The sequence below is a fragment of the Microchirus variegatus genome (genome assembly GCF_963457635.1).
Source record: "Microchirus variegatus genome assembly, chromosome: 6".
Lineage (NCBI taxonomy): Eukaryota > Metazoa > Chordata > Actinopteri > Pleuronectiformes > Soleidae > Microchirus > Microchirus variegatus.
The window spans coordinates 24,814,068-24,841,365 of NC_139807.1; the positions used below are offsets into that span (position 1 = coordinate 24,814,068).

Here is a 27,298-nt window from a genome sequence, read left to right on the forward strand (position 1 = left end):
AAATTGACCAAGGTAAGCCAGAGCTATGGCGCTGCGTAACTGAAGACACTTCAGAGCCACAGAGTTATTATTACGCACCGCACAGGGAGCATCGATTTTAGGCGAGTTGTTATACTTTTTTTTTTTTTTTTTCAAAACAAGTTCTTTTTAGACCTGTAGTGACATATAAATAAAATTTAATTGGTTTTTAATAATTTGGTACCTAAGAAATCTCAAATGGCACAGATGGTGCCAAGCTGAGCCAAAAGAGAGAACGCCCAGACATATCTTTACTAAAACCGCTGTAATTTCACTCTGCTTTATTTCAGCAGCATCAGACTTTGCACAGCTCATGTCCACATGTTGTTACATGACCTCCATGTGTTTTTAAGCTCCTACTGCATATTTTAAAGGTGATATTTGCTTTAAAATACAACATTTTTTTAGGCAAGAGAAAAAAATCCTTCATTTATGCTGTGTTCCATGTACATTTACTCTGACACAGTGACATCTACAGTGAAACTTACACCTCTGGTGGAATCTCACAAGTGTTATCTTTATTTTGATACCAAGATAATCCACATAGAGCTTGTAACTGCATAGGTTTACTCTATTTAGTTTGGGCAACAGCCCACTGGCTGGATAGTTACATGCAATGTTAAACAATGTTAAACGCAACAAACTTCCATGGGTCGCACACCAGTGATGTGACTGCAGCTACCCTAATGGAAATGTTTGTCAAGTGGCAAACTTCTTTAGTTAGAGAGTGTAGGGGAGGACACTATTGTTCTCCAGCTTGAAGAGAACAGCACTTCGCTTCAGGTTCAATGACTCACTTAACTCCACAGGGCAGGTAAACATATGGACAGACCCCTCTTGCCTTCTTATGCTGAATGTTTATTATAACAATCATAACCCGAACATCTCTCCTCGTACAGTTACACCCAATTTTGTCGGCTAACTTCATTCTCACACGTTTTCCCCCTCTTAATTACACACCCGCACTCCGCACACCGTCATTTATTTCTCACATGTTTAAGTCAATGAGAAATACCCACACAATGAGAAATATGGTTTGTTACCAAAATTCTCTCTGCTTTTCTGTATTGGTATCGGATCAGGAATCGGCTGATTCGAAACTTCAGGATATCTGTATTCATTAATATTGGTATTCGAGGTGAAAAAAGTTGATCGGTGCATCCCTAGTTGCTTTCCATGTTATGAAAGTGGCTACTTAAACTAATGACATTATGATTAATATGAGAGAAAGTTGATAATTAATTTGATGAGCAACTTACACAAAATGCTCCTTTCCTCCATCGATGGCCCTTCAGTGTGCGGTACAGTCTGCCAGCAAAGTAGCCACCAAATACACTGAAGATAACAAACACAGTGTTATACAGATAGAGAAATGCATGACTTGGTGATGTGAAAGCTGAATGTGGTTCTTACCCCATGAACATGAAAAGGAAGCAAGCTGTGGTCATCAAGGCTCCTCTACTGGACGGAGACAACATGCCCAACATGGCAACAACTATGACAGACACAGGAAAACATAGCAGTTTTAATATTTAATTGGTTACGTAAACGAATAATAACTTTATTTTATCTCGCAATAAATATGATGAGAATATGACAGTTTCTCCTAAATTCATGAACCAGCAGTGAATCAGCCATTTAAAGGAGTTAAGGAGTCAAAATCAATCATCAGTGCAGCTCTATGACCATGGCTGTATCATCAATTGCATTCTAAAATTCCTATATAGAAGCACATGTCAGAGTGGTGGATAATTTTTTAAACAACTTCAGGGTTTCCCCCAGAAAACCTGCTAAGCCTGGTGGTATCTCTCGGGCCCACCGGCGGCCCACGGCGTTTTTGTAAAAAAAAAAAAAAATTCACAGGAAATGTTTAATTTTTGACTATTATGTGTTATTGTAAGACATTTATTAACAATACTTAAACACCACTATAGAGTCTTACAAAAAGACACTTGAAATTAAATAAATAATATACATTTGTTTCAAGTTAAACATTAATTAAGTAATCGGCCAGTGAATCTTAAAACAAGCCATGCAATGGTTGCATTTAAAAGTAAAATAAATCAACATCGGCCTCATCTGGTGCAGACAAACAGCCCTTTTATTTCTGTGCACCGCCCCTGCGCTGTTCTCTTCTCCAGCAGTCTCTTCCAAAGCAGACTGGATAATTTCTCTACTTGTTTTATCCCCACAGAAAAATAATGATCTTTATGACGCGGACGGAGTACAGTTGCGATGAAGTGCAGGGGATCTGAGTAGATCTGAGTAAAACGTGGTGACAGACTCTTAAGGCAAGTAAAGCCTGGCGGCCCGCCAGAACTGTTGATCTGGTGTCATAAATTATTTTATGTTTCTCCACTTCAATCAGTCTCTCGTCGTACATCATGACTCTCCGAGACTCTCCGATTAATTGAGTGTTGACGTGAAGTTGTGATGAGCTGTACGACCTGCGTACTGTGTTTTATTTTGAAAGGGGGGCAGGAGTGTTTTACTTTGATTCTGTGTCGGACTTGCTGTCTGGTGCGATCTGCTCTGTTGAGCTTGACGCAACTCAGCAGCGGCAACCGCAAAATATAACTGCTAACTATCGATAGCGCTGCGGCACGCGAGCCGCTTCTGGGACGCTGCTGACGTGCCGCGGCTGTAACGCGTCCAGTGGAAATCCAGGGTCAAGCATTGATTGGAGAGGGAAAAAGGTATAAAAAATGTGCAGAAAATTAAAGGCTCCTTGGCTAACATGATCTCCAATGCTTTAAAAGGGAAAGCAAAACCAGAGACATGAAAGGAAACCGTTCAAATGGATCAAAGAATAGCCAGAATGGTAAAGACTCAGCCAATGATCAGCTCCAGGGTCATCAAAGTTGGCCTGAAGTTACCCATGAGTACTGTGACAATGAGAAGAAGCCTGTGTGAAGCTAATCTATCAGCAAGAAGCCCCCACAGACCCTCTTTAAAAAAAAAAAAAAAAAAAAAAAAGGTGAAGAGGTTACAATTTGCCAAAGAACACCTCAACTGGCCTAAAGAGAAATGGAGAAACATTCTGTGGACTGATAACAATAAGATTGCTTGCAAGGGCCATTGACTGAATTAAAGCCACAGTTCACTTGTGATTTTGTGCTTTATTCATGTTATTTTGAACACAACTCTATCTCAAGCAATAATCTCCCACTTTCAATAGGTTGACTGATTTCTGTATTAAACAAACATGTCAGTGGCACACTTATTGATTTGATGTTAATCCACTTGCATTAATAGATAATGTAAGTAAATACATCTGGTTATTTCATTATTGATCATTTTATACACTGTGTTGAAGAATCAATAATCATTTTATAATCAAACCCTTTGAATCTTGAGGTACCTTAAGATGTCAAACCTGTCAAAGAACCAGTGATGAAAAGTCAAAACTCACATATGACAATGAGGATCATGCAGAAGAGCTGGATCCCTGAGCCCAACAGCGAGCTGAGGATCATGGGATACTGCGGCGGCCTGAAGACGTCACCGTGGACATTCTTCCACCCTGACTCCTCCATGGTGTCCTCCTGGTTAGGAAGGACAAAATGTGGTTTTCAAAAATCTGAGGATAATTGTGTAGATAATTTCTTATATATTGATAGTTATTATGTTATTGCCCAAGTATTGTGGGCATTTTTTTACTATGTCATCTTCTCTGTTGTAGTTAGCAATGTCCTTTCTCAGGGTCCTGATGATGATCATACTCAGAATACCTGTGAAAATAAGAAACAAGTGAGTGAGCAAGAAAGACAGGAAAGTTAACAGTTATATTTTGATCATGCTGAAAATCAGGGTTGAGAAGCAATTAATTATATATTTTATGTTTATGTAATCAGGCTACATGTGACACAATAATCCCACAAATTATTATTTTTTAATTCTGATTTCATCTTTCAACAACACAACATCACATTAGTTAATCGCTCACAGTTCTCGACTGCGTTTACATTGGCATACGTGACTGTTGAGGTGAGCAGGATTTGTTAAATAGTGGATGTACCAGACAGGAAGAAGACAACCACCACAGAGTTGATGATGGAGAACCAATGAATCTGGACGTCACTCATAGTCAGGTATGTGTCCCATCGAGATGCCCACTTCACTTCACTCTCCTGCTCAGAGAAAATGAGACGAAAATGAGACGTCATTATTTTCTAGAGATGTTCCGATACCATTTTTCCCTCCGATACCGATTCTGATACTTGTGCTGTGGGTAGGGCTGGGCGATATATAGAAAATGTATCGTTATCGAAATTTATGATGATAATCGACGTCATTTTGCCCATATCAATATATTCGATAATTAAAGAAAAATGGCTGTGTACAGAGTGTGTAGTCACGGGACTCCACACTCCGTAACAAGCGAAAGAGACAGTGAGGAAAGACGAATCGGCAACCGCGGTGTGTGCGGTATCAGTATTGCCAACTTGCCGACTTCGTCGCTGAATCTTTTTTTGTCAAAAGCGACTTGTGACAAATCTTCCAACTTTTGGTGTTATTGGAGAATTTTGTGGTGTTTGGAAACTCTCACGTGAAAGCACGTATCCCTCTCAACAAGCAGCGGGTGCCCTCTGAGCCCGAGATCGATTTAAACCCGACACTTTTTTAATACGCGAGCCGTAAATGTACACGTACATCCACCCCACAGCGGGAGCTTGTTGTACCTGCCACCACAGTCTGATTTACAACAATAACCGCTGAGATCCGCATGTTACTAATGACGATACACTTCCTGGTTTTTAAATGGCGCAGGTTTTTACAACTTCACACAATACGATGTGCTATAACATACCACGCGAACACGACGAGGGAGAAAAAACACAAATGCTTGCTCAAGGGCTCAGGCAGTGAGTCAGAGCGGTGTAAATGTTTCTTCACTCAGTCTCACACAAAATAAATGACTGCATTTGATACATATCAGACATAAACGGTCAATTATGCAAATTATGTCATTTGGCGTCTTCTAACTTATCGTTCATTTATCGTTATCGAGGAGAGCTGCTGAATATATTGTGATATTGATTTGAGGCCATATCGCCCAGCCCTAGCTGTGGGTATCGGCCAATACCGAGTACAGATACCAATGTGTTATCATTTTCATTCTTTTCTTTAAAAAAAAAAAAAAAAAAAAGTCATACTTCACCTGCATGACTGTAATATGATTATCATTGTGGTGAGGCCTGGCTAAGGTTAAATACAAAAACATGAATGAATACAGCAAATGGAAGCCATTTCTACTTTAAATTATTTTTACAGTAGTGCAACAGCAACCTAACTAAATAAATCTAGAAATAAATTCCTTTGAAGTGCTGCTGCTAAAGCAGACATATTATAGCCTATTTCTCCAAGTTAACCTAGTTGTGTTAACCGGTCTGTGACATGCTTTGGTCAAAACACCATAAGGATGAAGCACCACAGCAGTTCAATCACCCTGCCAAAACAGCCCTGTTCAGAACGCTCACTTTTGAGTGCCTGTCTCTTTAAATGCAAATGAGACACAGGGAGCTGCGTCTTTTCCTTCATGTTCTTTAGCGTGACGCGGCTTCAAATGTTTGATTAGGTTGCTGGTGTTAAAATTTGCATCACTCGTGCCACCCCTCGACAAACTGCCGACATGATGTGCTAACGTTAGCTCCTCAGCTAACGTCAGCTGATCAATTCTTCGTGCCTCTAAAACAGCAGCTGCCAGTGGCAGCACAGCGCAATTTTTTTATGAGCAACGAAAAAGAACTGCGTCAGAGCTAACAGAGCTGACCAGTAAACGGATTCCTATCTGGACTCCAGGACTTGCTGATACCGATGCCGGCATTTTCGGCAGTATCGGAGGCCTTTCCGATACTGGTATCGGAATCGGAACAACTCTATTCTTTTCCTCTATACTAGAAGTAGTTGAGCCAATTAATCGCTTAAAGTGGCACTGGTAGATCGTTCTCAGAAACTTGTTAAGCCACAAAACTTCCCTCAAGGAATTTATTCATGAAGTAACAAGTTTAAAGAAATTCAAAAACTTGTTAAAGCTGCAGGATCTGCCCAGTGGAAGCGGGCAGGCTGCTTGAGAGGGAGAAGACTCTCCTGAGATCTGTCAAGATCGGGGAAAAATTAAACAGCATAACTGTGAGGAAAATGCTTGGTGATAGCTGCTGCAAACTGTTTTTCCTAAGGGGACAAATTAAGTATCTATCCAACTATTGTGATGCTGTAAACAGATTTGCACAATGCTGGAAGGGATTGAAGAATTACTGATCAATGTCTATGTACAATGCCTTGAGATATTGTATTTTAATATTTTAGCGCTATACAAATAAAATGTAATTAACAAAAATACCCCTGCCTACTGTACCAGTGTATTATGGTATTATTAGTATACGAAATATTGATAAATAACGAAAATATGTGCAAGGTCCATGAATCCCATCAGTGTGAGGACAAGTCTAAAATAAAATGTCTCCAGCCATGTCTGTGACCAGTGCTGACAAACAGGAAACTATTCCAATGAAAAAGATGTTGCATGTCACTGACCTCCCAGTGGACAGAGTAGGTGAAGAGAACCTCGTTCTCTTTGGCTGGGTCAATCTCCTGGGGGGCGGAGCCACTGGCCTCAGGCAAGGTGCAAGTCTTATCGTTTTCGATTGCTTTGAGATCTGAGGATAAATAATGATGGTGTTTACAAGAAGTCAGTGATACTTTACTTAGGGTTCCTACACATTTTCCATTTCAAAATTCCATACTTTTCCAGACTCAAATTTACAGACTTCTCTGAGGATTTTTCAGTTGATATTAAACATCTGAATACCGATTGTGAGATGATAATTATGTAAATAAATGGTTTTAAAATCCTTCACTCATTTTACATGAAGCCAGCCTTTGGAAAACTAGCATTGACCCATGACACTGTCGCGGCTGACAATAGGTGGCTGGCTCGACACGTATGGAAAATGATAAATAAATGAGAATCACAGTCAGTAACAGTAACCATGGTAATTTGACACCATTGTACAGCCAGCTTGATTAGTTTCATATTATTTACAGGTAGGCTATGTTGCATTAGCAACTTGTTTTTATTTGTATATTGTAAAGCGGACCTAGACCAGAAGTTCCTGTTTTTTGGTGTGTATCTGCGACATTACCTCGTTTATGAAGCAGTTCAGCCACTGCTTAGAACATTTTGATGTATTGTAATATTGGGCCCAGCGAGAACTCTGAAAAAAACCCTTCTGGTTACGTAAACAGCATTTCTCCTGAACAGCGGATCCTCCTGGTCCGGGCACTAGTCTGGGCACATCCGGTTTTGACATTGAACCGCAGAAGAAGAATAACTTCCGTTGTGGAGGTGTTTCACGAGCGACAGTGTCTTCTGACTCTGGGTCTGACTCCAGGTCAAAGTCATAAAAGGGACGGCGGCGGGGTGTCGTGACGAAACTATTTTTAAACATTGTTAAAACAATGTTTTGATAATAAGTAGCAGTGCATCCACCGTTCCAGAGGGGGGAGATGTGGTTCTGAGAGCTGGTGTGCTAATGGTGCCACTTCTGGTTATTGGCCAATCACAAGACAGTTGGGAAGGCTCTACGCTGGCTGGCCAATCACAACACAGTATGTCTTCTGGGTGCGAGGTTTCAGTCTGAAACACCACGGCTGAGTCGAGCGTCAGTAAGGAGAGATTTCTATCGGCTCATTTACAGCAACTAGGAGGTTTTTGACCATAAAAACAAGTTAATGTATGTAAGTAGACTGCCATAACTAACATATATGTGCAACAGGACTACTCTATGTGAGCTTTAATATATTTAATTTTAGAAAGTGAGATAATAGTCTTGGAAATAACTCAAATTAAATTCCATACTTTTCATACTTTTCCATGCAGCGTAGGAACCCTGTTTACTCTTTATTTTAGAGGCTACAGATGTGTGTCTTTCTTCTCAGCTTTGGTTGAATCAACACAGACCAGAGATGCAACACAAACTACGCATATGATGAAACCTACCCTCTACTTTTACACTTTGGGGAACGACCTCAAATCGCACAACCCTGTAGTCATGAAGCTCCCCTTCTTCCAGCTTCTCCCTGTGGAAGTAAATGATGAAGGACAGATGGTTGTGCAGATAAAACTGTGAGGGATGAAAAGAGAGGGAAAGACACAAAATTAGTTTTTAAACATAATTATAGTATATATAAAGAGCTGGGGCCTCATGTACAAAGGTTGCGTACGCACAAAATCATGGCATATGTCCTTTTCCACGCTCACGTTCAGATGTATGAAACGTGAAATGACCGTGGAAATGTGCGGTGCCCCACGCAAACTTCATGGCTGGGTTATGCACCTTTCTACAGCTATTGTTCCTTTGGCGACACTTAGTGGTGATGCTGGGAAACTGTTAACAATGTGAAAACAAGTAGTATCAGAGTGATGCGCACAACAGAGACACACTTATGAACAATTAACACCTTGCAAATGGTGCAATCCGACGTGAGTGAGAATTTAGGGAACGAGAGGATTTACTTGCAAACGATGATAATTAGCTTTTAAGCCGATTTCGGTCAGGAGTGTGCCAGTCAACCCTCAGCCGAGCCATGCCAGCTGTGTGGGACGGAATCATCCAAACGTCATCCAGGTACATCAAACTCCCCTCCAATGCTGTTAAACAGGCCAACATTAAAGCGCAATTTTCAACGAGAGCCGGTTTCCCAAATGTAATCGGAGCTATTGACTACAAACACATTGCTATAAAAGCACCATCACAGGATGAATTTGTTTAAGTTAATAGGAAACATTTTAATTCCATCAATGTTCAAATCATATGCGATGCGCAACTGCAGCTAACCAACATCATGGCAAGGTGGCCCGGTTCAACGCATGACTCATTCATTATGACTAACGGCATGGTCGGGAACAGTCTGGAGGCTGGCACAGTGCACGATGGGTGGCTTCTGGGTGAGTAAAGAGTTTATTATTTTAATTGTCCCGTATGTAAACCAGCGCCATGCACATTTGGGCATGTGCGCATTCAAATATCATGTTTTTGGTTTTCTTTATTTTCTGCTGCTGAAATTAGAGCTACAGAGCTTTCTAACAAGCCCCTGATTGTCTCCCTGTGTTCAGTATTCATGTCAGTAAAAGCGGGCGTAAAGTTGGAAATGTCAGCCGCAGTGCACTTCTGCATTCATTCAACATGACTCAAAGTGTTTAACATCCTGCCATCTTTACGCACAAACGATGTGTATTGTGAGCAGCTAATAGTATGACCTGTTGCGGTCAACAGGTCGCCGCTTCACCTCCACCTTGAGATTTCTTTTTAATCTGTGTGTGCGCTCCTACGGGATTTACAGACTAACAAACACGTTCCCACTCACATCTTTTTCTGTCATATTTATCCCTGTCGACAGGGTACCAAACAAAATCTCCCTGCGCGTCTCCACTTCACTAGAATCTCTTGCTCAGACTGTGTGAAATCCCTTTTCTTTCCTTTGTTTATTACATTATTTGATCGAAGAGGTGAATCTCAGAGACTATTTAAATTGATTTGTATATTTAAATGGGGGCATGGACAGGGAGGAATTTGGCACCCCTGCATGTGCGTTCAATTCCACATTGATTTGGGATGTACAAAAGAAACATGCTTGGATCCATGCATACGCACACTTTGATACATCACACACAATTTCTTTGCGCGTACAACATCTGGGTTTTGGCGTATGCCAAGTTTCAGTAGGAAATCCACGCAAGTCTTTGTACATGAGGCCCCAGATGCTACATCCACTTGATTTAAGTTTCTCTTTGATATGGATGGTTTTCATCTGTGTAAAAGAACTGTGTTTTTGCTACGCACCGTAAGTAATTATGATAAAAATATAGGTCAGCTCGAGCACTGCAGATAAATATGTGCATAAGAGCAAAAAGTCCAATATCATTCATTCTACAATAGGTAAAAATGTAACATGCCCACATATATAAAGTATGAACAATTGTCCCCATTCACAATTATCTTGAAATTCCTATTACTGAGTAGTTTTTGGCACGAGTGGTATTCATTTCTAATATGGTGCCTATTACTTAACCTCTTCTGCCCCGACCCTCTTTTTGGAGTCCCTGCTCGAAAATGACATGCACAAACTAAATAGAGTAAATCTCCGCAGTTACAAGCTCTATTTGGATTATCTTGGTAGATGCCACTGTGTCAGGATAAATGTACATGGAACACAGCATAAATTAAGGATTTTTTTCTCTCGCCTAAAAAAAAAATGCATTTTAAAGCAAATATTACCTTTAAAATATGCAGTAGGAGCTTAAAAACACATGGAGGTCATATAACAACGTGGACATGAGCTGTGCAAAGTCTGATGCTGCTGAAATGAAGCAGAGTGAATTACAGAGGTTTTAGTAAAGAGATGTCCAGGCGTTCTCTCTTTTGGCACATTTTGGCATCATCTGTGCCATTTGAGATTTCTTAGGTACCAAATTATTAAAAACCATTTAATTTTATTTACATGTCACTATTGGTCCAAAAAAAAAAAAAAAAAAAAAAAAGTATGATAACTGGCTGTAAATCGATGCTCCCTGTGCGGTGCGTAATAACAACTCTGTGACTGCAGCGTCTTCAGTTACGCAGCGCCATAGCTCTGGCTTACCTTGGTCAATTAGGGTGATTGACTGCTCGTTTTAAAACGTATGACGCATTTGTGCAGACATGCGCCTTTCTCTAATCAGAACGATCTAATGTCGCTCTGTAATGATGAATCAGACTGGGAATAGTCCCAAAAGCATGCTGGAGAGGTTTTGTTCTGGTGGAAATAACTTGTTTTGATAAACAGCAAAGGTAGTGGAGCAGCTAAGTGATATAATCGTTCAGTTTATGATACAAGCGTGAAAATTGGCATGAGCATTCTCCATGAGTCACTTGACAAGAAAATTGTCCGAGACATTGGAAATTTCAAGGCCATTTTTCAAGATGGCCGACACCTTAGTGGAACAGTTAAGGGATACAATGGTTTATTGGGTGATACCAGCAAAGAAATTGAGCAGTCTATGTGGGTCACTTTACAATAAGCCACCCTAAACCACTTGAAATGTTAAGATGGTGGCCATTTTTAAAGACAGCCAACATCTTAGTTGAGCAGTTAAGCGATACAATGGTTTAATTGGTGATAACAATTGGCATTCAGTCTTTGTGGGTCACTTGACAATGAACTACCCCCATTTGTGGCTGTTTCTTCAATGCCTGTCCCCACACATATCCAGCCTCATAAGAAGCACGTTTGGCATGCTCTTTGTGTTTTCTCAACTGTTATGATGGCTTCTGCCATGTCTGCAGCAAATTCATAGGCAGAGGCCAAGGTTTTATCCTTTTACCACCTTTTACTAAGCACTTTAATGTATGGGATACAACTAAGTTCATGCCTTAGCCCTACACTTAGTCCGATCGTTCATCCAATGCCATTTAAATCCTGTGTGATCTGTACACCGTTCAGTTAACTAAACCCCCATTAACCTCGGCTCGGCTCTCCCGCGCTGGCACAACCTGTCGATTCAGGTGCGGCTGTCTAACTTTTCAGGGGTAGATTAGGCAGCATTTGGGATACTAACTTTGCAATTGGCTGACATTGAACCCCACTCTGAGTTTAACAGCAGTGATATATCACCAGTGTGCCCTGGTAGTGCAGATATTCAATCTTATCTAAACTGTCTATGATCAACAAATAAACACAACTGTATTTCGATGCGTTAAAGCAAATTTAGGATTATTTAAAACCCAATACATTTCTATGATAAAATGGATCTTTTGAGGATCCAAAGGGGGCGGCCATCTTAAAAATAGACATTTCAAGTGATTGGGAGTGTTTTCTTGTCAACCCTTAGAGACTCACACTAATGTGCATGGTTGTGTCACCAACTAAACAATCATATCACATAAGTGCTCCACTAAGGTGTCGGCCATCCTGAAAAATGGCCGCCATCTTGATATTTCAAGCAACTGCTTGTGGCTTATTGTGAAGTGACCCACAGAGACTGTTCATGCCAATTGTTATGCTTGCATCACGAAAAAAACCATTAAATACTTTAATTGGTCCACTACAGTGTGAGCCATCTTGAAAAATTGCCACCATCTTGAAATTTCAAGTAATTGTGGGTGATTCATTGTCAGGTGACCCACAGAGACTGCTCATGGCAATGTGTATGCTTGTATCACAAATAAACCATGATATCACTTAACTGCTCCAATAAGGTGTCGGCCATCTTGAAAAATGGCCGCCATCTTGAATTTTTTTGGACAGTTTTCTTGTCAAGTGACCCATGAAGAGTGTTCATGCCAATTTTCACACTTGTAACAGACTGAACGACTCTGGCATAAATCGGCACTTAGCCGCTCCACTTAGGTAAGAACAATTCTGCAGTTGTTAAAGTCAGTTGTTTTGCTTTTATTTTGGGGCTGGATCCGTGAATCATGGTTGTAGAGTGATTAAAAATAGTACCACTGGAATCTATGGCTTCTCGGCTGTCCCAGGGATTAAAATTAACACCATCCCGTCGTCCCGGGGACATAATTAATTGTCATCGGTACGATCAATATTCTCTCTCGGGACGACCACGGGACGACAGAGAATTTTGACTGACTAAATGTTTCTGTTTAAGTTTTCAACACTTTCTGTGAACCAGAACGGGTTCGCAGTCGGTGGGAAATACTTATGTGAAAAGGTAAATGGCTGGCACGCTCATGTTTGTGTTGTTCAGTGAGACGCAGAGACTACTACTCTCTCACTGCACGCCGCTCGAGCTGAGATACTGTTGCCGCTCGAGCTCAGCTGAGACGAGACGAGGATACTGTTTCTCCTACATGAAACGGGTGAAGTCGGACTGGAGGTCTCGCCTATCCAATGACACTCTTAACAGCCTATATATTCGAATAGGTTTTAAAAACAGACATTCTGGGGTGAACATTAATATTGAATGTGGAAAAACACATCCGCGCAGCCGCGGCGCTGCTGTCTGCTTTGCGAGTGTGCTCGCACTGCATGTAAATGTTTCATTAATGTTGACATATTTATTTCAATCACTGTTGTTCATTTAAACGAGTGTGCGCAGAGAGAGAGCGAGTGAGGTCTGCGCTCTTGGTCATTAGTTCATTTACTTATTTTTGTGTAGTAATACATATGTTAAAACTTAAATAAACTACCTTTACAAGTAGTTATGTCTGGTTGTATTAGTTTAGTCCTGTTATTGACGTCATGCTGTCATCATATGTCATTGATATCATGCGCAAATACAGATATTCGAATATGTGTGTTTTTTCAAACGTCATTTTTGAGCAATTTTGACAGCCCTAAACAGCCTCAATGCAAATCTCAATGCATGGCCCTTCTCATGACGACTACAACCCACTAAATGCAGTCACTAAATGGTGGAGTAGTGGCAGAAGGTCAGGTAGGCCACAGTTCTGTGACTGAGCTTGTTGGTTGTCATCTTCAACAACACAACAAATCTAGTCTGAAAATAAATATATTATTTATTATCAACATAATGTATTGTGTTTTTATTATATTATCAGTAAGTAACAACTCAAAATGTGAAAAAGATTTTCGGGACGATTCAGGACTATTCGGGACGGTTCAAAATGTTTTTCGGGACGTTGGTTTTAATCCCTGGGCTGTCCATTCGACACATGTTTTTTTTGTTTACATAATCACGCTGACGCTCCGGTGCCACTTTTCAATGTATGCGCTGTAACAGTTTTTTTCGCTCCTGCTGTTTGATCCATCTGTGTTTTAACTGTGTTTCGTGAACATAAGAATGGTTTATATGAACTTTTAGCTGAGTTTCTGACCTTTCTGTGGGTATGCAGCATGTCTTTGTTTGTTAAAGTTAGATATGGTTTTATGATGCTTTTGTCGCTGCGTCTGACACTGCCCCTGGTACTGGGGGCAACCGTGAAGAGGTTAACTACAGAAAATACAACTGAAGAGAATTGGTGAAAAGACTGAAACACAATGGTGCACCATCTGCGGAACATTATGAACATTAGAAACATTCTGGACGCTGAAAAACTAGTTAATGCTTTTGTTACATCAAGATAAGATTATTATAACTCCTTATTATCAGGAAGCACATGTTCTGTCAGGAACCAGAAAGAGAGACCTTATCACTCCAGTGTTAGCTTCTCTACAATGGCTCCCCGTACAGTTTAGAATTAAATTCAAAATCCTCCTCCTAGGGTACAGGGCACTTCAGATCCAGTTTGGAGGCTATTATTAGTATTAAAGGTACATTATGTGATACATCTAAAGCAACTGGCCATAAAATCCTCTTAACATATCACAGATGCTCAGGAATAATGTTCATATTTCAGACGGCCGCTGCTGCCATTGCGGCTTCAGTGCTACAGGACGGCGGCATCCAAAACCAGGGGAATAGCCAGCTGTGGCTGCCGTACCTGGCAGCCCACGCCGGGCAGAACAACCACCGGTGGTTCAGCATACATCTTCTTTTGCGTCTTCTTCTCTTTTTAATCTAACCTTATGGTCTTCTTCGGACAGTGGAAGAGAGAATAACATCGGGACATTGGACCTGTGTCGGGAAGGTTGTAGGATCGATGCCGGACGTGTCAACATTATTTACCTTTTATTGTATAAAGCATTTATAAGGTGGGATGGATAAAATATTACTATAAATAAATATATTGGGTGTGTGTTGTGGTAATTTGCCCTGCATGCCACGATGTCTCACTCCAAAGTTTTCTCAAAAGTTGGCATTATAAAAGGGGAGGCAAAAATGTACAGTTCTGTCAAATATTATGCATAAAGTAATTGCATCTGATATATCCATACCTAGTCTACAGCTAACCATAAATTATTATACATCTTGATCTTTACTGAGAGAACAGAATTGCGTGTCTGAGAGCCACTCATTTATGATAAAACGGTCGCTCCTCGCTTGTTGCTAACAGAGGATATGCCAGCTGCTCTGGCAACCTCGACTCTGGAAGGGAGGGGGTGGAGTAGGAGGCGGATACGTCTCGCCGCAGTGTTTTGATTTTGAGTGTAATAACCGTTTTTTGGCCACATTGTTACAGATGGCGCCTTTAATATTATTATCATACAGATCATCACCATTATTATTATCCTATAATTAAAAGTCGATATCAGTATAATTTCTTATCAACAACTTCTGCTGCTGCTTATATAAATGACATTGTAGTTCTATAAACATGTAATCACTGACTCAAGAAACTGTCCTGTATAAACGTATTACTTGATACAATTGCTGTATCTGCTCTTTCTTCCGTCTCCACCTCATCTCCTTCATCTTGTCCTTCTCTCCCCACTTTCAACCCCAACTGCCCTAATCAGTTGAGGCAGATACTGCACATCTTTGAGTCTGGTTCTGTCAGAGATTTCTTCTTCTGTTAAAAGGGAGTTCCTTCTCTCCACTGATGCCGAGTGATTGAATTGAATACTTCAAGCCTGAAAATGTATGATTGTTTGTGTGCTGTATCATAATTAAATGATCTGTAAGCAATTAATTCAGCAATATTTATTGAAAGTGGGCCTTTCTTGTGTTGGAGTTGCGACAGGTACAACAAACTATTAAGTAACCCACTAACATTCAACATCTGATTTAAATATAGCAAAATCCTCTAATATCCAGTTTTTAATCCAGTCTCACTCACTTCTCAAACCACTGAGATGGGTTAGACTAAAGAAAGAACTTAAAAAAAAAAAAAATGATGATGACTTTGCTTCATATCTACCTTGTTGCTGTCAACAAATCCCAGTCTGTAACCATGTTCAAACTGGATGTCTTTTGCCACGTCCTTCTTCTGCTCCTCCTCTGCTCCTACCTCTCGGTTGGGGTAAAACTCCAACCTGGTAGCAACTGGCAGGTTATCTGCAATACTGTAAGTGACAGTGAAGTATTCAATTGGTTTGCATGATTAACATTTAAAAAAACAAAACAATGAAGGACACATTGGTTGCATTAAACACACTTTGCAGCATCCCTGACTATAAGTTACTTCAATAAATATTAAACGTTGTAACAAAAACTGAGCAATCTGCTAAATTACTGGCTTTTTCACAACATCCTACAGTCAAAGTTTACACGTCTACAGTTCACTCAGAGAAACCTGAAGAGCTCGATTATGCTCGTGTACAGACCAAAGCGAGAAATTCAAGTTATGTGCCTCTCATTTATAGTTGCAGAGTTAACACTAAATTATAATTCAACAGTGGCAAGACAATTTTAGATATGTCAGATATGGTGATACGGCCGAAAATCCAAATGTGGGTATTTTCAGTAGCAACAAATGATATACAGTGACATTATCTAAGGCACTCTTTTTACCCCCCCCCCCCAAAAAAAATTTTTTTTCTTTCTTGCTTGCTTAAACAAAGCACACCTGAACAAATTAAATTACAATTATAGGCTTATCCTGACTGAAAATACACAACTGCATCATGTATAAATACCTATCTGTATCTCCATGAGACTACATTTCCTATTTCAGTTTCATGATGTTATGTACATACCTTTAGTAAAATATCTCATCCTTCACAATGAAGTTCAGACTATTTATTGTGATTAGTTGAATGTTTAGTCATGCCATAGTTAAGCAGCATGAATGTGAATGTATGTCCTAGGTCTTACTTTTTGCATTGTGTGCTCAGAGTGTCAATATGCTATTCCGCAAGCACATTCATGGTCTCAGATACATTCATACTAGAATGACCGACCTTCCATGTCAGTCTAACATTCCACACATGGATACTCAATCTGACATTCCTTAAATAAGTAGAGGCAATTTCTCAGCTGACTTTTCACCCCATTTGTAAGTCCTTGTATGCTTTGAGCAGTGACTTGAATTCAAGTGTTGTGCTCCAGGGAATGTGTGGTCATAGATAGTGATAGACACAAGTCGCTGTATTTTAAACAGGCGGAACTGGCATGGGCGAACGGTGTATAGGAACGATTTGGGCGACGCCCTACCAACTAGGAGGAGAAAGCGATTTTTTTCCTAAGCAATTCCAAAGATCCTTAGTACTAATTTTCCTTTCAGCCGGCTCTGCCAGCAAAAGTAGTTATTATCAGTGATTCTGACATAGTCCAATTAGAATTGTCAGATTCAAGTCATGTTTTATGGTCCCGCCTCATTTAGGTCAATTTGATTGACTTGGAGAATCGCCCCAGCATTCTCCCATTGACGCTCATGTAAAAAAAAAATTCAGAAAACATACTCTCCAATGGATTTTCAATGAGGATCTTTGTGCAGACACAAATGTGCTTGTGTCACACCTTATCTTAGCAAAGAGAGGAGGGGATATCTTAATGTCACGTCTCCTGATAAGTTGCTCACGGAGGATTGTGCTTGTTTAACCGGTCCCAGCACTAACTGATGAGTACGCATAGTTTTACCAGTGCCACGGAGGTCACGCTTTCATACGTGTTAGCACTTTATGGCTTGTAGCAGCGGACAGCAGTCATTTGAGGCGACATTTGTTAGCTTGTTTGCTCAGGGTTTAACTGCAGGTTAAACTTCACGCAAATCAGACTGCTTTGTGTAAGAAAGTATTCTAAGATGCATGTAGTAATACATCTAAAGATCCAATTCTGCACTTTCCTTTACACTTAATGAATAATTTGACCGCACTATCTTGTCATATGTTTGATGAATGTATCTGGTAAAGGTTGTGAAAGCTCTTGATCCTCTAGATGATTGGTCAGTTAATAAATACTTGACTTAATATGCTGCACCTGTCTTTATGTGGTTGCTGGACACAACTTGTGTCCTGTTTAGCCATTTTACATCATACAACATAGGATTCATGTAAATACTTTTTGTTTATCAAGTTGCCATCTAGGGGACACAAGAAGGACTCATAATCATCTAACAACAAATTGATACTTTTTTGCTTTATGCACCTATTGAATGGGTCACCTTAATCATAATCAGAAAAAATGGGTCTATTTGTGTCTCAGCCGCGAAGCTGCGCTGCGCTGTTCAGTCTCGCTCTGTACTCCTCAACAGTTATTGTGCTGATATTACTAGTTATTTTCGGATATCACGGGCTATGAAATTGCGCAGATGAACGTAATGCAAAACGCTGTCAGAGCCGTCAGACCCTGTTGAACTCCAGCCGTGGCTGCGGGTCTTTTCAAATTAAGAGCCGCAGCCGCACAGGGACTTTGCGGGTGCATGTCTTTTCAAAATAAAAGAGCCGCACCAAAGTAAAGTACCCCCCGTCGATTAGTCGATTTTTGGTCGAAATTTCAGGGCTTTAGTCGACCAAGAGTTTCTTTGGTCGATTACAGCCCTACTCCAGACGGAGCTCCCGAAGTAAACAGTGAAACTCGCAAAGTTGTGTCCAGCTCCGTATGGTGTTGTGAAACCACACAAGGCGGCAGTTTCTTCTCTGCAAACATTTCCACAAGAGACAGAGTGCATATAGCAACTTGTGTCATAGAGCTCTGAGTGACCACACACAAAAATGTTACGTTTTCCCGCTCCACTATGAGCAGAGTCTGGCCACTAATCCTGTCAGTGCGATTTTTCATTGAGTCTGTTAATTGACTTTGTATGTACTTAGCAAATTTAACATCTTTAAAAATGTAAACTTAAAGTTTGAAAAATGTATGCTCACAGGTGAACATAATACTCCTCCTGGATTCGCTCAGCAACCAGCTTGCTTTCATCTATGCTGAGAGTTTTCTTGCTGCACATCATCTCACATTTCTTATTTTTGTTCATCTCAACAGTGTACAGTGTATTCACAATACGATCCCCACGTAGCACCTCACCTACAAGAGAGAATCATGAAAAAATTTATTTAGAATATATGAATGAGAGCACTTTTTTAGTGCAGCATGTCAACATAACACTGTTTTACCTCTACAGGTTCAGATTACATTAAGAAATAATTGCAGATGAACTTCTCAGACGTCTGCTGCAATCCACTCACCCAGGTTCTCCCCTTTGTAGACAACAGAGCCTGGCTTACAGAAAGGGAGGGAGTAGTATTCATAAGGAAGCTGTGTGCGGGAACTGGTCAGCTTCACTGCCTGAAAAACAAATAATCGGCTTGACTGACTTGCTCAGAGAGTGACATGCAAAACTTCAATCACAACATTGTCGTCCTATGCCGTGTTGAGACCTGGTATTAACACTGATGTTAAAAAAATACTGTGACCACAACCGAACATTTAACCACTTCTTCCCTGACCCTCTTTTTGGAGTCCCTGCTCAAAAATGACATGCCCAAACTAAATAGAGTAAACCTCTGCAGTTACAAGCTACATGTGGATTATCTTGGTATCAAAATGAAGATAACACTTGTGAAATTCCACCAGAGGTGTAAGTTTCACTGTAGATGCCACTGTGTCAGAGTAAATGTACATGGAACACAGCATAACTGAAGGATTTTTTTCTCTCAACTAAAAACATATTGCATTTTAAAGCAAATATCACCTTTAAAATATGCAGTAGGAGCTTAAAAACACATGGAGGTCATAAAACAACATGTGGACATGAGCTGTGCAAAGTCTGATGCTGCTGAAATGAAGCAGAGTGAAATTACAGAGGTTTTATTAAAGAGATGTCTGGGCATTCTCACTTTTGGCACAGCTTGGCATCATCTGTGCCATTTGAGATTTCTTAGGTACCAAATTATTAAAAACCCATGTAATTTTATTAATATGTCACTACAGATCTAAAAAAAAAGAAGATAACTCGCTGTAAATCGATGCTTCCTGTGCGGTGCGTAATAACAACTCTGTGGCTCTGCGGCGTCTTCAGTTACGCAGCGCCATAGCTCTGGCTTACCTTGGACAATTAGGGTGATTGACAGCTCGTTTTAAACCTCTAAACCGGTAGAATCTGACCCCGGTCTCCAAATGCGTGTGAATCACTTTATTAGCGAGTCAAAAGGACATAAATGCATATGACGCATTTGTGCGGATATTTGCCCTTCTCTAATCAGAACGATCTAATGTCGCTCTGTAATGATCCATCAGACTGGGATTTGTTCCCAAAGCATGCTGGAAAGTGTAGTTCTTCATTAGAAGTGTTTTTTTTTTGGTGGAAATAACTAAATAAATTTGATAAACAGCAAAGGTAAGAGGACATTTCTGCTTGTATTTCTTGAAAGTCAGTTGTTGTTTTGCTCTTATTTTGGGGCTGGATCTGTGAATCTTGGTCATAGAGTGATAAAAATGGTACCGTTGCAATCTGTAGATTCTCCGCTGTCCAGCCGAAACGTGTTTTTTTTGTTTACATAATCACACTGACGCTCCGGTGCCGCTTTTCAATGAGTGCGCTGTGACGGTTTTTTTCCGCTCCTGCTGTTTGATCCATCGGTGTTTTAACTGTGTGTTGTGAACATAAGAATGGTTTATATGAGCTTTTAGCTGAGTTTCTGACCTTTCTGTGGGTATGCAGCGTGTCTGTTTGTTAAAGTTACACTTGGTTTTATGACGATTTTGTCGATGCGTCTGACGTTAAAATACATGTAAATGTCCAACGGAAATGGTACTGAATCGATAGAGATGGATGTCAGATAGGTAGTTGAGCTAATAGTGCATATATACCTTCAGCAGGACCAGAGTTAGATTAAACTGGCCTGGGTTGCTCTGCATAGGTGCTGCAGAAGGAAGGTGAAATTCAAGCCAGTACATTTTATCAACTTAAATAATTTTATATTTTAAAGTTCACTAACGGCAAGAAGACTTAGAATGGCATGCTACATGAACAGAACAGAAACCGTGTAATATTAACAAACTGATAGGGGGGCATTTCACCCCCCAGTGGAAAGGAGGTGGACACACTTCCTTCAATAAATAATTTCACCACTAGTGCTTGTACACTGGGACAATGACAGGAAACCAATTGAATGCCATAGTTAAGGTACAACTGTGGCTCAACCTAATTACATCTGCATGCAATTGGATGACACTGTACGTTTCCAGTCAAGTACGACTGTTCACACCTGGCATTAAAATGCATCCTGGAAGCATCTGATGCACCCACCCTTTGCCCAACTAGACACCAAACTTACAACCATCTGCACAAAACTCTTCTGACTGTAGAGATGTTTGTGTAGAGCACTGGTTAAATGTGGGTTAAGGTTTTTGAACATTATCATAAAGTTCCTGGCAATCTTTAAAAAGGTGAACATCGAAGTTTGGTCTTACCTTTATATCTACTGTGTCACCGTCTCGGAAGTCCCGGGGAGCTACTCCGGGAACATAGAAAGGTCGGACCACAGGCAACAAGGCCAACAACAGCAAGGCCCACCACGTCTCCTGCAACACAGACGCCGCTAAATATCTTAGCAAACACACACTTAACTAATATACATAAACAATGCCATCACTGTATGAGCAAAAAAAAGGCTTTATAAATGTATTAATATCATCATGTTAATCATGAAACACACATCAGTATTTCTCAAAGTTTTTATACCAAATAACACCTGACAAAATATTGAGCTCTCAGATTAACACCATTATTGCCAAACAATTGTTTTAATTGGAACAGAAGTGTCAAGAGGGACAGATGCTTCAATACCAAGTCAATGCCAAAACAGCAGAGCAACAGCAGCAACGGGTCCATCATGATTTGAGAGGGAAGAATCATGACACGGCTGACATAAGGATATACTTTAAATTTGATGCAGATGCAGATTAAAAGCACATCAAGTCAGGATATGAGTATCCAAATTCTGTATGTAGGGTCCTATGATTTCCGGAATCGTGGACAGAATCGAGGAATTGGCCAATAAAAACGGAATCTAATGTTAAACGCGGAATATAGTGGAAATTGACATAACGTGACTGAAATGTTGTCATCGTGAGGAGAAAGAACGTTTGTCTGGGGAAATGTTCCGGGGACCGCTCATTCGTGGCACAACCCGTGCATCTCCTCACAAACACTCATCCGGTGGTTTCCCCCAGTGAATGTTACTTATTTATTTACTTTATATAGACTTGTTTATACACCACAGATTTGTCTAAATCCGTGAACAAGTGTGCTATGCACGCATGTAACAAGCGAGCGTCCCCTTGTCCAGGTGCCGATTGTGACTCAAGTCACACTATCAAATATGCCATTATTACGGTTATATTGTTAGTCAATAAAGATTTTATATTTAGGAATCCACTGATAATTCTGCAGCCCAAACACGGTGAGTGAACTGTGGAAAAAATGCTGGAAAGTCTCTTTGAAAAAAAATTAAATGGAATTTGGAAAAAAATAACATGAATTTCATAGGGCCCTATGTATGCATAATTCAGGATGAGGAGATTAGTTTGAGGATATTATCTCAACGAAATGTCACCATAAACATCATATCCTGAAATGTTAATGCTGCCGTTTGCAAATAGATTAGGCTAGTGTAACAGATTAATACTACATACTACTGTCAATACCATACAGTCTATGACACACAACGCCAGCTTATTAATATTTGTTAGTTGGGCTGGGCACATCAATAGCAATAAGGGTTGTCATGACAATAGAATTGTCAAGAATCTTCATACCATGTATGAATGAAAAAATGTAAACATCAAGATTCCACTGGGCAAAATCACACTGTACATTGCACATTTGTGTGAAATGTTTCTTTGTTGGCTTGTACTCACTCAGGAGCAACAATTCATCATTATCAGTTTTATTGTGCCGATTATTTTCATGAAAAACGTCATACATGTGTATATATATATATATATATATATATATATATATATATATATATATATATATATATATATATATATTATATACATATATCCACATGGTACATGAATCTTATGTTGTATATATATCCACATGGTACTGTATATTTTAATAAAAATTAATAAATAAATAAAGTAAATATAAATATATAAAATGTGAAAATACAAATATATGTGCATTTATTAAAGGTATTTTATATGTTAATGTATCAAAACTGTAGGTAGTGTTGATAAATGATAAATTGTGTACTCCCGTACTTGGCAAGTATGTACTACACTAGTACTTCTCAAGTACGTACTTCCCAATTTGAGAATTGAAAAAGGGCCATTGATATGTACTGGTTATAATAAACGTTTGTTTGATAGAGTATCTAAACCAACTGCTCTCCCCGTTTGAACAATTGACCAGAGAAGTTAGCTCATCAGAGGCATCGGCTGCCGACGTCATTCCCTCTGTGAGAGCCCTGAGGCGTTTTCTGAGCAAGCAGACTGACACAGACCACGGCGTTAAAACAACAAAGACCGCATTACTAGATACTGTAAATAAACACTTCGATCAAATCTAGTGTGATCCCATGTTCTGTATTTCTACATTGTTGGATGCCAGATACAAAGATAGCTACTTTGATGAGGATGTTAAACAACGCGCACGAGCAATACTTCATGCGCACCTGTTGCCTGCAGCCGGTGCCGAGGATGAGACGCACGATAGAGAGAGCGCACATCTACAGCGCAAGAGGCAAATTTATTTATTTTCCTATTGTTTTTACATTTACACTTGATGTACAATTTAGTTTTGACAAATATTTTTTTCTGGGCGATGTAGGTACTGAAAAAAAACTTCTCCCTGACAAAGTTTGTGTTCCTTAGGCTAGAACCACTCAAATAATTTTGTTGGGCAATGTAAGAGCTGAATAAATATTTTCACTGATTAGTCAACAGTCTAAGAGGGCTTTTGGGATATTTTTCAGAAAAGAACTTGTCATGTTAATAGGGCTGCAACTAACGATTATTTTTGATAATCGATTAATCGGTCGATTATTTTTTCGATTAATCGGTTAAAAAAAAGAAACATTTGTAATTGCCACATCTTTATTCAAAAACGGAACATTTCAAATTCACAGTGCAGACTAAAGTGTAAAAACAACTGGTTATTGCTCCAATGTCTGTGCTATCAAAGGTAATATTAAATGATTAAATGATTAATATGTTGATTTTGACCCTGTCTGACAGCCTAAGCTGTAAGTGCTTATACACACACACACACACACTTTAATCAGCTTTGGTTAGTTTAATAAACTGTTCATGTTTGTAAAGCTGAATAATTAATAAATTAACACACTAAACAGGAAACATGAGAGACTAATGCTACATGTCCTTACTTCCTTACTCCCTTCCTTGTTACGGACGACTCCGATGTGTTTTCTTTTTAGGTGCTGGTTATTCACCGTGGTTCTCTCCTGCCACGCCATTTCGCTCTTACAAAGATTGCAACCAACACACTTTTTAGGTTCATGAATGGTAAAGTGTTCCCACATTTTAGAAGATTTCGGCGGAACGGTTTTCTCCGCTTCCGCCATGTTTCAAGTTTAAAATATAAGTTGTCGCTCACTCTAAAACTTTCCAGCACCGCTTATTCGCTCGACTATTCGAGCGCACACAAGGCTCGCTGTGGGCGTGCATCAACCGGCATGAAAGCGTCGGCATCTGTAAACAGTTCCGCGCCTAGGAGCGACGTATTAATCGCGCGACTCAACGAATCGATAATTAAATTCGTTGCCAACGCTTTTAGTAATCGATTTTTATCAATTTTATCGATTCGTTGTTGCAGCCCTACATGTTAATTAAGGTTAATGTCAACTGAAAATTGACATCAAAGGTTTCATAAATTTGTCTTATTGAATTTGTGCTCATTAAATAATAGTATGATGAAGAGCTGAAAGACTTAAAATAGTTCAGTAATGTTTCTGTGGCACCAAAGACGAAATAAATAACAAAAAGAAAAAACATCGGCATCGGTATCGGCCAAGTCGTTATTTTAAACATCGGCATCGGTCCAGAATTTCACAATCGGTGCATCCCTAGTTCACTAGCTCTGCATCGATCCATTATCTGGAATTGCTTAGTGTAACCAATCAGGTGTTAGAACTCTGCCCCCTGGCTTTGATGGGCGAGTTTATAAAATTAATGAAGTACTGCAACACAGGACCATGAGATAGTTAGTTGAATACTGAAGTAATTATATATGTATTTTGCATAAAATGAATCTGTATTTTAATTAATTACACATTTAATAACTAATGTATGTATTTAATTTCACTACTGACTGCAATGATTGGTATACGCTGGTAGGTGACGCCACACGCCAAAACATGATTTGCAGTCTGCAAAATGTTTTTTTTTTAATGCAAATATTTTGGCTGTACTTTTGTTGTTGGTGAGTTCAGTATGTTATATGAACATTATTCCTGAGTCTGTGACATATTAGGAGGATTTTAGGGTCAGTTGCTTTAGATGTATTATTTCTGACAATCAATCAATAAATGCATAAATAGATGAAGAGGCTACATATAATTCTGCACAAATCACAGACTTGAACTGATTAACGGCAGAGACTGAATATTCCCCACTGTGGTGTTGTTCGTTTTCAAACAGCATAAAGTGTGCCTGAAGCAGATGATTAAGTGTTACTGTGAGAGGAAATCTGGTTAGAGTCCAGGTCGTGACCCACCGGCGCATAAAAACCTACAGGATTCCACAGGTTCTTGTTCCATCTGCAACACACTGTATCTGTGGTCCAGGGTGATGACAGTGACCAAGAACAAAGCAGTCACATGACACCCACGCCCATGTTTGCCAAAGGGCATGTGGGGAACCGGTCTCCTCCGTTAGAGCCTTATATATCAATAGCCAAAGTCAGCTTCACACATAATAGTGATACAGGGACTGAGAATCTGGAAAGAAAACTATGCAGCACAAAGTAGCTGCAAATATTACAATATTACAATATTGCAATGTTCCCTTTTTACGGTTATCCCAATAATGATAATTTAACAAAAATTAAACCTTTATAAGCGATATAAGTAATAATGTTGTGCACTTCCTCAACGCAATAGCACCATACCAATGTCTCAGATTCCACATAGTATGATTGAAAAACCACATGTATGGCGAGTCTTTTATATGCATTGTTTCACTTGGGAATACACGTCTATTGTCCTTCAACACGAAGCCAAATTATAACAATGTGACACAACACACAACGATCAAATAGAGCACATTTACTATAGACGCTGATTTAGGATGGGGCACAGACGGAAGTTAGCAAGTGTGGCTACTTACTTCAACGACAGTCATGGTTTCTGGAACAAAACGTCACAGTTTAATGACAAAATACACATATGATGTGTTTGTACGATAATCCACTCATGTCGCCCAGACGTGTTGCAACACTTTCTTCTTACTTGCTTCCCCCCCGACAACAACCTCACGTCGATCCTGCCTGATACCGTTGCTAACAGCTAACACTGAGCCAAAGTTCGACAAGCCGATTTCTCCTGACAGTACAGGGAATGACAACACAAAATCACAAACGTGGCCACCTGTATTCCGTCGGAACACTTTTATAAACCAGATCAGTAACGGGGAAACTGATTTGAACCCACTGACAAGTAAGCTAGGTGACGTTAGCTAACTTAGCTAACTCCCAACAACCACTTAGCCAGCTCGTCAACATTCAAACAGCAGCTATTTCCAGCAAGTCCACACATATAAAGCGTTTCACCGTCAGTGAAAGGACGTGGCGGACAGCTGCTCTGCTACATTCACAGCGCTGCGTGTGACTCAATGTGGAAAAACGTTTTCAAAAACGAGGTGTAGTTGGAGAGAAAAACGCTCGCTTTTTTACTCACCATAGCCGCGGCCGCCATTTTGAATACGTGTCATTAGTGACGTTGCGGAAGGTGTTGGGTTATCGAGTATTTCATTTTTAAGATTCTATGATTATGACATTCTATTGTACATATATTATTAAATCAGTTAGATGTTATCCACAATGAAACCTCGCATTACCTTTATTTTGAATGTATTTATTTAAATGTCTACATTTTAAATAAAACATTTTATATATATTATGAATTGGTTTGTTTTATAAGAGAGTTAAATTTCAACGCAATCTCGTTTTCAAATTTAATGAATGAAATGAAACCAGTTATAGTACATTCAGAGGTTATTGGTCACTTCTCTGTGCCATTGGAGGATGAGTGACAGGTGGCTCAGCTGTGGTGGCCCTGTGGGGCAAAACACAAACGCAAATCAAAAAACACAAACGCAAATCAAAAACGCAAAACATAAAACGCAAATCAATAAACACAAACGCAAAACAGAATAATTATTCATATTATGTACTATGTGTAAATGCATGACGTTTTACACACACACACACAAACACACACACAGTGTTTCAGTGTTAATAAAACTATTTAAATCCGTCCTCCATGACCGTTGCACCTACTCTGTGTCTGTGTGACGGTCTGGACGCTAATTCAG

General features: G+C 39.7%; 1 protein-coding gene across 1 annotated transcript in view; it reads right to left on the reverse strand.

Annotated features, from left to right (window-relative positions):
- Positions 1-26,682, reverse strand: part of tm9sf4 (transmembrane 9 superfamily protein member 4) — a gene marked incomplete at its 5' end in the record, with an annotated part of 36,190 nt that extends 9,508 nt beyond the window's left edge. The window contains 12 exons of the mRNA XM_083891748.1: positions 1,278-1,353; positions 1,432-1,513; positions 3,431-3,563; positions 3,679-3,749; positions 4,037-4,148; positions 6,556-6,677; positions 8,021-8,144; positions 15,777-15,921; positions 18,664-18,820; positions 18,982-19,081; positions 21,209-21,319; positions 26,662-26,682. Coding sequence (XP_083747874.1) covers positions 1,278-1,353; positions 1,432-1,513; positions 3,431-3,563; positions 3,679-3,749; positions 4,037-4,148; positions 6,556-6,677; positions 8,021-8,144; positions 15,777-15,921; positions 18,664-18,820; positions 18,982-19,081; positions 21,209-21,319; positions 26,662-26,682 — 1,254 coding nt within the window. The remainder of the gene's footprint in view (positions 1-1,277; positions 1,354-1,431; positions 1,514-3,430; positions 3,564-3,678; positions 3,750-4,036; positions 4,149-6,555; positions 6,678-8,020; positions 8,145-15,776; positions 15,922-18,663; positions 18,821-18,981; positions 19,082-21,208; positions 21,320-26,661) is intronic.
- Between the last annotated feature and the right edge of the window lie 616 nt (positions 26,683-27,298).